Source organism: Heliangelus exortis, chromosome 1 (genome assembly GCF_036169615.1).
Source record: "Heliangelus exortis chromosome 1, bHelExo1.hap1, whole genome shotgun sequence".
Classification (NCBI taxonomy): Eukaryota; Metazoa; Chordata; class Aves; order Apodiformes; family Trochilidae; genus Heliangelus; species Heliangelus exortis.
Genome location: NC_092422.1, coordinates 121,342,190 through 121,355,966, shown reverse-complemented (window position 1 = coordinate 121,355,966; position 13,777 = coordinate 121,342,190). Strand labels below are relative to the sequence as shown.

At 49.7% G+C, this 13,777-nt stretch overlaps 1 protein-coding gene across 1 annotated transcript; it reads left to right on the top strand.

Moving 5' to 3' along the window:
• Positions 1–911: 911 nt before the first annotated feature.
• On the top strand, positions 912–13,752 carry GNB3 (G protein subunit beta 3). Its single transcript, XM_071763502.1, has 10 exons — positions 912–1,149; positions 7,465–7,566; positions 8,127–8,165; positions 8,343–8,449; positions 8,546–8,609; positions 8,726–8,888; positions 9,022–9,088; positions 9,976–10,177; positions 11,775–11,991; positions 12,835–13,752. The coding sequence occupies exons 2-10, from the start codon at positions 7,510–7,512 to the stop codon at positions 12,939–12,941; spliced, it is 1,023 nt and encodes a 340-aa protein (XP_071619603.1). The 5' UTR covers positions 912–1,149; positions 7,465–7,509; the 3' UTR covers positions 12,942–13,752.
• The last annotated feature ends 25 nt before the right edge of the window (positions 13,753–13,777 follow it).

Sequence of the window (13,777 nt, the reverse complement as noted above, 5' to 3'; positions counted from 1 at the left end):
CTGGCCCCTGTTGGCCCAGGGCCCTCACCCCATGGAAATGGAAGTCTTTCCTCGATCTGACTCCCAGCAATTCCTTAACGCACAAGCTTGGGAAACCTGCAGCAGCAACCCTTTTTGCCTCCCGTCCTCCCCAGGGCCACAGGAAACAGACAATTTGATGTGTGCCATTCAAATTCCCTCACATCCTGGCACTCGCATATCCATCCCAATGATTTGCATGGGGGGCCTGGATGGTTTTTGCACAAGGCAGGTTGGGGGGGTGAAGGGTCAGTGTCCACTTCTCTGACTTGCTTTGCCCAAAGGTGGCTTGGGTGATTAGACTGATGGCCTCCTGACGTCAGATGAGATCCGTTAAAAGGTATTTATCTCGGGCTTGGGCCAAAGCCGCGGGAGAGATTAAAAGAGATTGAGGCCAAGATAATCCCCTTGCAGCATCCCACTAAAGTGGCTGCCAAAAGGCACGCCACCAAATCTTTTGCCACCCCTGCCCCCTGTGCCCAGCTCTGTTTTCCCCACGCAGAGTCCAGTTTGATGCCCAGAGAGGGTGTGACTCCGGCCCTGCCGTGAGTTTTCCCTTGGCAGAGCCGCCATGGGTGGCACCATCCCTCTTCCTGCCCTGCCCAGGACAGAAGTGGCACACTGTCCCTTGAGAAATGGGAATTCCTGTGGTCTGTGAGGTGCAGCAAGGCTTGCCCCAGTGGCTGATAATCCTAGCCTGTTTTGGCTAATCTTCACTTTATTAGTTTGTTGCTGATACAAACAGAGGGAGTCAAATCTGCCTGTGATGATTTCTTTCCCTCAGGAGCAGTGTGCTACTCTCTCTTTTCACCCCTCCCCATCCACCTGCTTTGCATTACGTCCCAATCCGATTTCCCCAAGTCTCTGGTGTCTGATTTAATTTGCCTGACGCTGCTCCTGGAATCAGCCCTCCCCCTACCCCTCCTGTCCACAGCCTTCCAGCTCCCCATGGGGAGATCAGTCCCGGGAGAGGCTGAGGAGCAGAGAGGGAGTGAGGGACACGCTGGGTGGACAGGTTGGCCTGACTGGAGACCACTCTAGGGGCTTCTGCCATTCGCAGTGGAGGAGGCAGGCTGTGAAGGTCTCATCCAGGGAGGGACTGCAACAATCCACCTCGCTCTACAGACCCCGGTAAGGATGCTGCCTTCTTGAGATTCCTGAGGTCACTTTGGTGAGCTTGGCACTTGGGACTCTGGGTTTCTTGGTGTGATGTTGTGGGGAGCCCTTGTATATGCTCTGAGCACATTAGAGGACGTGGGAGGGAAAACCATGGTGGGGAAGAAATTGGGGTTAGCACTGAGACATCTTTACGAAGACGAAGGGTTTTGTGCTGGGATGGGGCTGCTTGTTCTCCCCTTGGCAGGTAAAGCTCACCCGTTTCCAGACTGGGACAGGAGGGTAACGCCTCCTCAGAGACACCTGGCACTTGCTGCTTGTACACAGTCCTGCACTCTCAGTATGTCCCTGCACACACCTCTTTGCAGCTGGCTCTCTGTGCACGCCTCTTTGCATCCAACCACTTTTCTGAGTGAAGAAGGAGCCCTCAGAAAGCAAGGAGGAGAGCAGGGTAATTTTACCCCAGCCTTCGATCTCCATCACAGAAGAGGGGGATCATCTCTGTATCCGGCTCTACAAGGAGCCCAGGGTCACCAGGGCGAGCATGCAAGGCTATCCAAGGATTACACAATGACCCAGGGATGCTACCTATTAATACTCAGTCCTCCTTCCTGCACCTTTCCCTTTTCTATTTTCAGCAACCCACAGAGGGACTACTCCCTCCCCACTGTGCGGGAAGCTGCCTGGAGGATAGGAAATAGGGGGGGGTTCACCTCTTTCTTTACACCCATCACTTGTGCCCCCATCCCCTCCAGAGACCTATGCAGGTGGCTAAGCAGCACAGTCTCCTGGGGTGCAGCCTGGGTCCCCCCATGGCACGATGCAAGGGACATAGCAAATGCCTCATAAAGTCATGGTGTGGCAGCAAAAGGTGGATGATTCCAGACCCCTCCCACCTCGTGCCACATTAGAGGCATTTGGTCTGCTATGAGCAAACACCCAAGGCCTCAGAATGGGTATAGTTGCCCACATATAGGGGTGCTACAGCAGGCACCTCCAGCAAGTTTGCCAGAAAAGGCAGGAGGGGAAAGAACAGTTATGCTGGAGAGTGGAAGAAATGGGCCATGGTTTTAAAAGCCAAGAACTATGAACTGGATGAGCACAGCCAAGGCAGAGCTCAGGAGACTGGCATGAACCTAACTAAGTTCAAGGCTCCATTTGGCTGTGTCATGATTCTCAATAATGCTTGCAGGAGGCACAATTTCATGGACTAGTGCTGTTGCCAAGGTCCTCCTGTCAGTATCTCTTTGCAACGCTGGGGTGGTAGTGGGGTACTGCTTTTTCAAAAGTACCTAAGGACTCAGTTTCCTCTGCTGCTTAGCATTCACCTGAAGGAGCCCTTAGTTCCAGAAAGCACTAAGTATGCACCCTTACTTGTTGAGAAGCCTCTTTCATTAAATCCAGGTTGGGCATTTACCATGAGCAATTATGAGCTGATCCGTGGATCAGCAAGAAACATGCATCCCATAGGTTCCAATGGTCACAGCAAGATTTTTGCCTTGGCCAGACTGCAAACTCCATTCTCCTTTCCTCTATTCTTCCTCCATTTGTTTCCCCCATTTTTGGTCCTGAATTTGCATGACCATGATGAGCTCTCTTTTACACACCTCCTGTGGGCTTCCTGGGAGGCAGCTTTGCTCTGCTGGGGCCCAGGTAACTCACTCTCTGCAAATCGCACTGGGATTTGATATGTGGAGGGGACAAGCAAAGCTGGAGCTATTATTACCACTCATCTGTGGCTCCTTGTCCTTCTGAGGATGAGAACAATTCCCAACTTTATTTAGAGTGTTCCCTCAAAGGGATTTAAGGGTTTGGACAGAGTCCTGAACCTGAGCTGCACCTTCGCTATATTTAGTCCTTTTTATCCGTCCTCGATATTGTGCCCCTGCCCTTTGATCTGCCTTCTAGCTCTGAAAGCCCCTTATCTGGGTGTGCAACTTCATAGAGAAGGCACCATGAACCTACATGCCTCTAGTAGTGCCAGAGTTGAGAAGAAACACCCAGGGAAGGGAAGAGAATGGCGAAAGAGCAGGAGAGATATAAGGAAGACTGAGCATCCAATGGTTGTTGAGGGGAAGGTGTGCAACCAGCTTCTCTCAGGACAGAAATTGGAAGGGAGAACAAGGATCCCGTCGCTGTGCAGATCTGAGTGGGCAAAACCAGAAGTCCACAAAAACAGATTAGGGCAGAAATGACAGTCTGAAGGACTTAGGAACTAAGCAGAGGAAACTGGAAGGAGAGAGTCAGAGAGGTGGCCCAGCAGGTAAAGGCAATCCAGCGCTCAAGGCTGATGTAGATGTAGGATCAGTCCTTAGTAAAATAGAGAAAGGGGAAGGAGTTGATCAAAATGGTAAGGCCGATCTCTGCAAGGTGGCTGGAAGTTCAGTTTTGCTACTTGGTGTGCTAGGAGGCAGCAACTAGAGCTGGACACTGTCTCCAGAATTGGACTGTGCATTGAAGCTGAGAGGCAAACACCACGAGATAAGGAGTATGTACAGCTTCCTACTGAAAGCTGCAAGGCCCAGCATCTCCCCAGTCTGTGAGTTAGCTGAGAGATGGTGCGGGGTGCCCAGCCCCTCCTCAAAGGAGGAGAAGTAAATGCAGGTGGGTTTTTGAGGCCAGTGTGACTCAACCCAGGTCACTATGCATCTTTGCATCCTTGCTGGGAGGAGCTCCCTCATCACTGTTCGGTCAAAGCGTGAGAAGAAAAAAGCAGCAGAAAGGGCAGAGCTCAGGTGCTGGTCTGTCCCTGTCTTTCAGTGTAGCTGAGGCTGGCAGCCCCATGCCACTACTGTGGCATCAGCCTCTGTGCTCTGACAGTGCAGTCTCAGGCCCCTCTCCTGTTCATTCACTTCGTGCTGTGTCTAGCAGACCAGACCAGCAGCTACATGCAGTGCATGGGCAGGGAAAGAGGCAGAAGTGCTGTGGCTCCATTCAGGCTTGCAGGCAGTGGGTACCACTCTATGTCTGCAAAGCATGGCCTGAAACAGTCTCTCTCTGGGTTAACCTCATGCCTCCAGGGAGCTGGGGAAAACCTGTGTCACAGAATCACAGAATCATTTTTGTTGGAAAAGACCTTTAGGATCATGAAGTCCAAGCATTAAGCTAGCACTGCCAAGTCCCCCGCTGAACCATAGAATCATAGAATTGGCTGGGTTGGAAGGGACCTCAGAGATCATCAAGTCCAACCCTTGATCCACTCCCGCTGCAGTTACCAGACCATGGCACTGAGTGCCACATCCAGTCTCTTTTTAAGTATCTCCAGGGACGGAGAATCCACTACTTCCCAGGGCAGCCCATTCCAGTGTTTGATCACCCTCTCCGTAAAGAGATTCTTTCTAATATCAAACCTAAACCTCCCCCGGCACAACTTGAGACCTCTTGTGCCCTCTTGCCTTGCTGAGAGTTGCCTGGGAAAAGAGACCAACCCCCCCCTGGCTACACCCTCCTTTCAGGGAGTTGTAGAGAGTGATGAGGTCTCCCCTGAGCCTCCTCTTCTCCAGGCTGAACAGCCCCAGCTCCCTCAGCCTCTCCTCATGGGATCTGTGCTCGAGTCCCTTCACCAGCCTAGTTGCCCTCCTTTGGACCTGCTCCAGGACCTCAATATCCTTCCTGAACTGAGGGGCCCAGAACTGGACACAGTACTCGAGGTGTGGCCTCACCAGCGCTGAGTACACATCTGCACAGCTTTTAAATGCCTTCAGGGATGGTAACTACACCACTTCCCTGGCCATCTTGTTCCAGTGTCTGACAAACTTTTGGTGAAGAAATTTTGCCTAATGTTCAGCTTAAAATTCCTTTGGGACAGCTTGAGGCCATTTCATCTCATCCTATCTATCACTGATAACTTGGGAGAAGAGACCAATACCCACCTCACTACAAGCTTCTTTCAGGTAGTTGTAGTGAGTGGTAAGGTGGAGACCCCAGCCTCCTTTTCTCCAAACTAAACAACTCCAGTTCCCTCGGGTGCTTTAGACCCTTCGCCACTTTTATTGCCCTCCTTTGGACACACTCCAGCAGCTTGATGCCCTTCCTGTAGCGAGGACCCAAAAATAGAACACAGTATTTTAGGTGCAGTCTCACCAGTGCTGAGTACAGGGGCACGATCACTTCCCTTCTCTTGCTGGCCACACTATTTCTAATACAAGCTGTTGGCCTTCTTGGCCACCTGGGTACACTGCTGGCTCATGTTCAGCCAGTTATTGACCAACACCCACACGTCCCTTTCCACCAGACAGCTTTCCAGCCATGCTTCCCTAAGTGCATGGGGCTTTTGTGACCCAAGCACAGGGCCCGACACATGGCCTTGTTGAACCTCATACAATTGACCTCAGCCCACTGATCCAACCTGTGCAGATCCCTCTGCAGAGCCTTCCTACTCTCAGGACAGTCAACACTCCCACCCAATGTGGTCTCATTGGCAAACTTAGTGAGGGTGCACTTGATCCCCTTGTCCAGATCACTGATAAAGATAATAAACAGAACTGGACCCAGTACCGAGCCCTGGGGAACACTACTTGAGACTGGCCACCAACTCATTTACCACAGCTCTTTGGGCTTGATCATCCAGCCAATGTTTTACCCAGTCTAAGCCATAAGCTGCCAGGTTCCAAAGGCTTTTATAAAGTCAGGTAAACGATATCTGCAGTCTTTCCCTCATCCTCTAAGCAGGTGACCTTGTCACAGAAGAGATCAGGTTTGCCAAGCAGAACCTGCCTTTCATAAACCCATGATGACTGGTCCTGATCTCCTGGTTCATCCTGCATGTGCCACATGATGGCATTCAAGATTATCTATTCCACAGCCTTCCCCAGAACCGAAGCCAGACTGAAAGGCTCTGGACATCCATGGTGTCTCCCTGGTTTTCCTATGCTCAAGCTCAGGAGTCACTAACCAAGCAGAAACTCACCCTGCCTGGAGGATGAAAGGAAAGAGAGACATTCAGGGGAAAGGATTCTGGAAGGAAACTCAAAATGCTCTATGAAGCAGTGAGGAGAGGTAGAACTTGGAACCTATCTGCGTGTGCTTGTGTCTATGGCAAGAAAGCAGCCTGGTCTGGAAGGACCCAAAGCCCTTTTTTGCTGGAAGAAACAGTTTTCCAGGCAGCAGGCCAGAGGAGGGTGGAGGTCATGAGACCCATAGGGACTAGAAGGAGAAATTTTGCAGTTGTTGCTGGAGCTTTTTTTGACCTTGGGGAAGTGTTGGTTCTAATGACAAAGAGCACCTGGAGTGTACCTGGACACCCACACATAGCCCAGAGAAAGACTGAAACAGTAAAGATAACATTTGTCTATAAGACTAGAAAATGCTAGAAGTGAAGTTCTGAGTGCACATAACAAGAGAGAACAAAACAGGCGTGCTGTATGGTGCACTTGTATCTTGAATATGGATTATAGTTCTGGTTCATTGTCCTCTCTAAAACATGTCACCTATACACTGTAAACAATTGAAAAGGGCTTAGAGAACAACAGACATAAAAGGATGTAACATCTTACACAGGAGGAATGACTAAGTGTGCTCTGCAGTCTGAAGAAGAGATGGATGAAGAGGGATATGACAAAGATCTATTAAAAAAAAAAAAAAAAAAAAAAAAAAAGTAATGCTGAGGTGAATAGAGACTGCTTATTTCCTGATTCTTCCAACTGAAAAACTAGGGACTACCAACTGGAACTAGTGCCGTTCAAGCTTAACAGAACCAGGAACTTCTTTGCAGAGCATGCCACTATGCTGTGGGAGTTATCATCATGGGGTACTGAAGATGTTAAACTTTGACACAGGCACAAAAATTGTGTGGACATAGAAGAAAAGAAAGGCCATCAAGGACTTACATACAGTAATTCTACCTCTAACTTTGGGCATCACTGAAAAGATGGGGCTAGGAAAGAAGAAGAAATACCAATATCTGGTTCTGTTTTGTCCCTTAGGTATCCGCATTTTTTTTCCCCCTCCTGGAGCTGAAATGGACAGGTTGGCCATGATCAGTGACAAGCTAATGAAGGCAACCCAGGACTTGGTGGGGCCTTGGTGGGGAGGTTATAAGTAAAGAAGCAAGGGGCCAAGTACAGCCAGAACTTCAGCAGGAGGTTCTGGGGGTCTTCCACTTGACAGTATAAGGGTGAGCAGAATACAAGACCAAATGGACCTTGATCAGACCCAGTACAAACTTTTCAAGTCCTAAGGACTTTGACCAGATAAAGCACCACATTACCAATTACTCATCCATGAAATGGTTGTTAAGCCCTTAACAGAGATGCCTACATTCACATAACTGAGCAGTTATGTTAGTGCCTTTTCCAACTCACACATTTCTCCTTTGATTTTTTTCCACAGAATCAAGGCTGCCCTGTGTGGAGGAACCACCTCTAGGTCAGGAGGATGGGGGAAATTGAACAGATGAAGCAGGAGGCTGAGCAGCTGAAGAAGCAGATTGCGGTAATGCTGGCAACAGTCATGAAACTGCTGAGAGAGCTCTCTACCCCCTGTGTCCAAGCTCCCAGGCTTCCCTCCTCAGTCACAATTTGGATTTGAGCTTTCTCCACCTACATCCTTGAAGCCCAATGAAGTGCTACACAGCCCTTTAAGTGCTGATGGAGATTTTCATAGCACGGTGGGGGAAAGAGGCTGGGGGAGAAGGGAGAGAGGAGGGGACTCTACAGTGGTGAGAAAGCCAAGCATCATGTCTGCAGGGGAGCAAAGAGAGTCCCCAGGAATCTCCTCTGTCTGCGAGGCATCTGGTATTGTGCCAGGTGGGAGGATCCATGGGAAGGGACCAGTATGGGTAACTGGACACTGACTAGCTTTTGGCTTGCTTTTCTGATGTTTGACTGGTCACAGACCAGGATCCCCCTGTGCTAGCCACAGTCCAAAACCAGCAAAACCAGGTTTCTACTCCTAGCTGCCCCCAGGCTCTTGGATGTGGCCCTGAATTTCACATGCCCTTGCCTCCATCACACAGCCTTTTTCTGTCTTGTTTGCTCTTGTCTCTTCTCCAGGATGCCCGGAAAGCCTGTGCAGACACCACACTTGCTCAGGTAAGGGACAGGGCTGGCTGGGCAGGTGAGTGTGTGTGTGAGGGAAGTCAGCTAGCTCCACTCAAAGGGAAACTCTCTCCAGTTGGGAAGCAGAGTTAGGAAGCAGAGATGTGGGAAGCAGTAAAGCTTCTGCCAGCCCAAGATTAAATATATCTCTCTCCCCAACTCTTTCCTCAGATTGTATCTGGAGTGGAGGTTGTTGGCCGTATCCAGATGCGGACCCGAAGGACCCTGCGCGGGCACCTGGCAAAGATCTACGCCATGCACTGGTCCACAGACTCCAAGTGAGAGAGATGCTGCAGGGCAGCACACGGGTGTGAAGGGCAAGAAAGATCTGGTGGGAAGTGAGATACTAACATGATCTTCTTCCTCTTCCACAGACTTATGGTCAGTGCCTCACAAGATGGGAAACTGATTGTGTGGGACACATACACAACTAACAAGGTAGGAGTCAGATGGCTGCAGCAAGCTGGGATGCTGGAATGGGTCCCCTCAGAGTTAGTGCCCTTGCCCTGCTCTCTCTGCTGCCAGAGTACCAAGAGGGTTTCTTGTCCTCCCAGGTTCATGCCATCCCTTTACGTTCCTCCTGGGTCATGACCTGTGCCTATGCCCCCTCAGGCAATTTTGTGGCCTGTGGAGGCCTTGACAACATGTGTTCCATCTACAACCTCAAGACTCGTGAAGGCAATGTCAAAGTGAGCAGGGAGCTCTCAGCTCATACAGGTGTGTGTGTGTATGTGTGTCTGTCTGTCTGTCTGTCTGTGCTGCCCACCTGCAGCCCAAGTGCCTTCTGCTTCCAAACCTCGCTTTTCTAGCCCTGCTCCATTTCTCATATTTTTCTGTTCCCCCTTCCTAGGTTACCTCTCCTGCTGCCGATTTCTTGATGACAATAATATTGTGACTAGTTCTGGAGATACAACATGGTGAGTGTTTTCTGCATCCTAGTGACATGACCTCTGGCTCTTAGAGGCACGAAGCACATCAGAAAGTGCAGTCCTTTTGCTCTGCAGCAGTCCACTGTCTAAGGATGAATTGCTTCTATAGAGGGAGGCCACACAGGGCACCTGAGATAGCCAGGTCTAATCTTCCCACCTTGGCAGAACAGGTGCTTCTTTTTCTGACTGGTGCAGGTCTATCGATGAAGCAGTAGAAACCATGTTGTCAGCTCTTGCAAAGCACAGCATCGTTTACCCCAGGACAGAAACCATCATAACTTTATGTGAAGCCCACATACACGCTCCACTTCTTCAGTCTTGTCCACTGTGCAAAGGACACCTGCAAAGCCAGTGCCTGGATTCTTTGCTTCCTGGCTCTCAGGTCTTGCTGTGCTGTGACCCTGAGCAGTGCTGAGTCTTTATTCACCCTCACCCTATCCCAATAGCTGCTTTGCGAGAACCTCTTGCCCCAAGACAAATTAGGATGTGGCATTTCCATCAGAGATCAATGGGGCTTGTTTGCCTGCCTGTGGGATCCCATTGAACATGGCCTGTGCATCCTACAAGCATGGATATAGCAGACCTTTATCAGCTGTTTGCCTGTGGGTCCCTCTTGCCTCCTTTCAATATTCCCTTCAAGTGTTGCAGTTGTGGGAATACTGTTGAACCTCACACACTCCCAGCCTTAGTCTAATTCTGCTTGGCAAAGGTATGACCAGCAGCAGCTGACTCCAGCAATGCTCTCACCCACTTTCTCATGCTGAATCCAGGCCCGTGGCTTCCCTCCTTTTGTTTGCTAGTGGGACAGCTCTTCAGACCAGCTGTAGATCTGCTCTGCCTGCACTGGCTCTGAGAAGTTCTCTCCTCTCCCACAGCGCACTCTGGGACATTGAGACTGGGCAGCAGAAGACTGTGTTCCTGGGTCATACCGGAGACTGTATGAGCTTGGCCGTCTCCCCAGACTTCAAACTCTTCATCTCTGGGGCTTGTGATGCTACTGCCAAACTGTGGGATGTGCGGGAGGGCAACTGCCGTCAGACCTTCTTAGGGCACGAGTCTGATATCAACGCTATCTCTGTATGTATGCCGACTGCACAGCAGTGGGGAAGCAGGGAGAATGGAGGGTGGACCAGTTCTTGGGACAAGGTTGAAAGAAGCTGTCACAGTTGTGTGGGGAGACCTGGGCTCCATGATCCAGCCTGAAGCAGGGAGGGCTTGAGGGCCTTTCCACAGTGTCCCAGCTTAGCAGTTTGGGTGAACCAAAAACCAGAGGTTTTGCCTGCTCTCTATAGCCCTCCACCTTCCCAAAGGGAACATATAAGGGGAATAAAGAGGAAAGACTTAAAAGTTGGAAATATAAAAAATCTGAAACAGATTTACTAGGACAGGGGAAAGGCTGTAACACAGGGTATGAAGAACAAAAAAGTATACAAATGTATGAAAATACATACAAATATATATACAACCCAGTCTCAATGCTGGCAGGGATAGGTACCTAAGGGCCCCCTACGGCAGGGCCACCTCAGGAGGGGGTCCATGGCTCTTCCCAGTACCCAATGGATGTGGATTCTGAAGAGCACATGGGGAGCTGGGGGTAAAGGAGCACAGGGCAAGGAAGGCTGATGGTCTGCATGACCTTGAGAGAGGATGGGCAGGGAATAGGAGGGAATAGACCCCCCCTGTGATACACCCCCTCAGAGTCTGAAAGCCCTCCTGCTTTAGTTTCTCATTCTCACACTATGACACATGGACACCAGGTCACCAAAGCATCTAGGTCTGACTCAAAGCACTGCTTGAACTCAGCCAGAATGCTGTGGTCTGGGGAGCTCAACACCCTAACACAAGTGCTGGCACAGCTCAGATCCTAGCAGCTGTTGGAAAACATGGTTCAGGCATGCTCCAGGACCCCCAGAGCAAGGTGTAAGTGAGGCAGTAGAAGAATCTAACTTAGATGAGGGTCTTAGTCAGCTCCAGTGAGCAGAGGTGGAAACTTGGGATCATGGGGAGGTCTTCTGAAGATGAAATCCTCACGGGAGCCAGCACAGACATTTGGGGGCAAGTAGTCTCTTCAAAACAGAGCCCTAAAGGTGGCAGGACCAGAAACATGTCAGTTAAATCCCAAGTAGCAAACCAGACAAGCCTGCCAGATTCCTGCAACATCTGCTGTTTGAACCATCCTTGAATGACTTCAATGAGTATAGGTTTTCTCACACATCCTATGGCTACCCTGCCAGCTGTATGATTTTCTGACATACTGCTCCTGTGGAGCTTTTCATAGCTTCTCATAGCAAGGGACACAGAAAAAGGAATGTGTACAAGAAGGCTGTGTTATGAGGATCAGGCAGAAGAAAGCTCTCGTAGATCTGTTGTGCTAGACCCAATTGAGAAGAAAATGGGTGGACACTTTTCAAGCTCTGAACTAACAGGTGGAGTTTGAGAGACAATAATCCTTTCTCAAGCACTAGGACACCTTGCAATAGCTCTAGCCCCTACATCCTTAGCTCTCTGAGGTGGAGAAGCATCAGAGTCCCCCTGCAGAATCGGCTTTTATGATCCAGTGTCTTGTCCTAGGTTCTCCTACCTCTGTGACTTCCTGATGATTAGCAGGGAGGTGAGGAGTTAAGGGATCCTGTAAGGCACAGTCTGGTTAAAACCTGGTGTTTGTTCTCCTCAGTTCTTCCCTAACGGTGAAGCCATCTGCACTGGCTCAGATGATGCCACCTGCCGCCTCTTTGACCTCCGTGCAGACCAGGAGCTCGTGGTGTATTCCCATGAGAGCATCATCTGTGGGATCACATCAGTCGCCTTCTCCCGCAGCGGGCGCCTCTTGCTCGCTGGATACGATGACTTCAACTGCAACATCTGGGACACCCTGAAAGCAGAGCGTGTGGGTGAGTGGCTCCCGGAGGCCCCTCTTTCATTCCCTGCAAGGTCTTCTGTCCCTACCAAGGCAAGAATTTGGCCTTTATTTTGCCTAAAAGAGACACATTCTACACTGACCAAAACCCAACAAAGCTTCCTCATACCTAAGGAGCACACTGTAACTAGAGCAATTCTCCTTTGTGTAGAACTATTTTTTTTTTTAATGTTAAGAAAGTCAAGACTTTACATACCCTTGTTTCACAGGGGGAAAGTGCATTAAGGTTCCTATTAGTTAAAACTGCTCACAAGAACCAGTAGTCTTTCCCACTTACTACAAACCTCTGACATTTTGCCAATTCCAAGTACTCTAAGTGCCACTTTTTGGCCAGGCACCAAGCTGAACATGGACCTGGGCTTCTGTCCAGCATCTTTGGATATCTGATGATACTCAAACACAGAATACAGCCAAGCATAATTTTTCTTTCAGATGTAGCTGCTAGGCTCTGAAAATGTATAATGCAGCCCACCAACAGCATAGCTTTTTCTCAGCCTTATCAAGGACACCATCCTTTCTTAGTCCTACTGTCACTACATGATGAAATGAGGGTTTGTTGTGCAAAGGTTCAGCTAGCCAGCCCCAAGAATGTTCTGTTCCAAAGAACATTTTTCTTTGGTCAATCCCATGCATGGTGGTTGAACGCATGTTTGTTCTTACTGGCAGCCTACTAATTGTAACACATTGTGCATGAACATACAGCACAAAACACAGGGATGTGGGAATACAGCCTATGATGCACGTCCTCAGCATGGCCAACTCCTTCATCTGTCCCAGACCCTGCTTCTTTTCCTGACCTCTCTTCTTTTCCCTGTAGGAATCCTTTCTGGCCATGACAACAGAGTGAGCTGCCTGGGGGTGACAGCAGATGGGATGGCTGTTGCCACTGGCTCGTGGGACAGCTTCCTCAAGGTTTGGAATTGAGGACAGGAGCAGAGAGGGAAAAAGCAGCAGAAGCATGGCCCACAGCCTGAGCCCATGCAAGCAGCATCGTCAGCTGAACACAACAAACGCCTACCTACCACTTCCAGTTCTTTCTAGACACAGATTGCTTGTAGGGGTCTCCCAGAGTGAAAGGGAAAGGAGAGGTTGGGAAGGGGGAGCAGAGAGCTGGGGACCAGGAGGAGCTGGGGAGCAGGAACACACACACCAGCCCTTCTCTCCACCTCTAAACAGGCCCAGCAGTTTCCAGCCTTGTGCAGGCTTGAAGACCTACAAAACACTGTTTATGATGTCTCAGGACTTTACAGTACAGTTCAGACACCCTGCATCTTCCTTCAAACACTTCTAGCCACTTTGTTACCTAACCTTCAGAGGACCCCTCCTCCAAAACCTCTATCCTGGACTAAGCTCTGTCCCCAGTTTAAAGCTACCTACTTTCTCTGTGCAGCTGTTCTATCTCCCTGCAGAGAGCCTCAGAGATGTACTGTTTTTGAGGTTTCTATCAATCATGCAACCTCAAACAAAAAACTAGCGTAAATTTGGAACATTTTCCAATGGGGAATTCTTAATTCAAGTTTCATCTATGCATAAGCGGGGGAAAGGTAGCCCTCACACCTGCCAGAATACCGGGGAATGTTATATTCTTATTTATTGTCTGCTTCTTGCTGTTCCTTCTCTTTTTGCCTCAGTCCTGCATTGTGTGGTGACCCTGTCTAACCGGTAGCCATCAGCCCCCATTTTCAAGTCTGTTATAGATCTTCATAGCCCAGGCAAATAAAGAAAGCTCACATAAGCAATGAAGGCTCTGTTCTTTCCAG

Excerpts from the sequence above, each read along its gene's own strand:
- GNB3 (XM_071763502.1), top strand. The coding sequence starts at position 7,510 with ATGGGGGAAATTGAACAGATGAAGCAGGAGGCTGAGCAGCTGAAGAAG. Across the intron at positions 8,166-8,342 it reads CAGACACCACACTTGCTCAG|ATTGTATCTGGAGTGGAGGT; the intron begins GTAAGGGACAGG and ends CTCTTTCCTCAG. Across the intron at positions 11,992-12,834 it reads CCTGAAAGCAGAGCGTGTGG|GAATCCTTTCTGGCCATGAC; the intron begins GTGAGTGGCTCC and ends TTTTCCCTGTAG.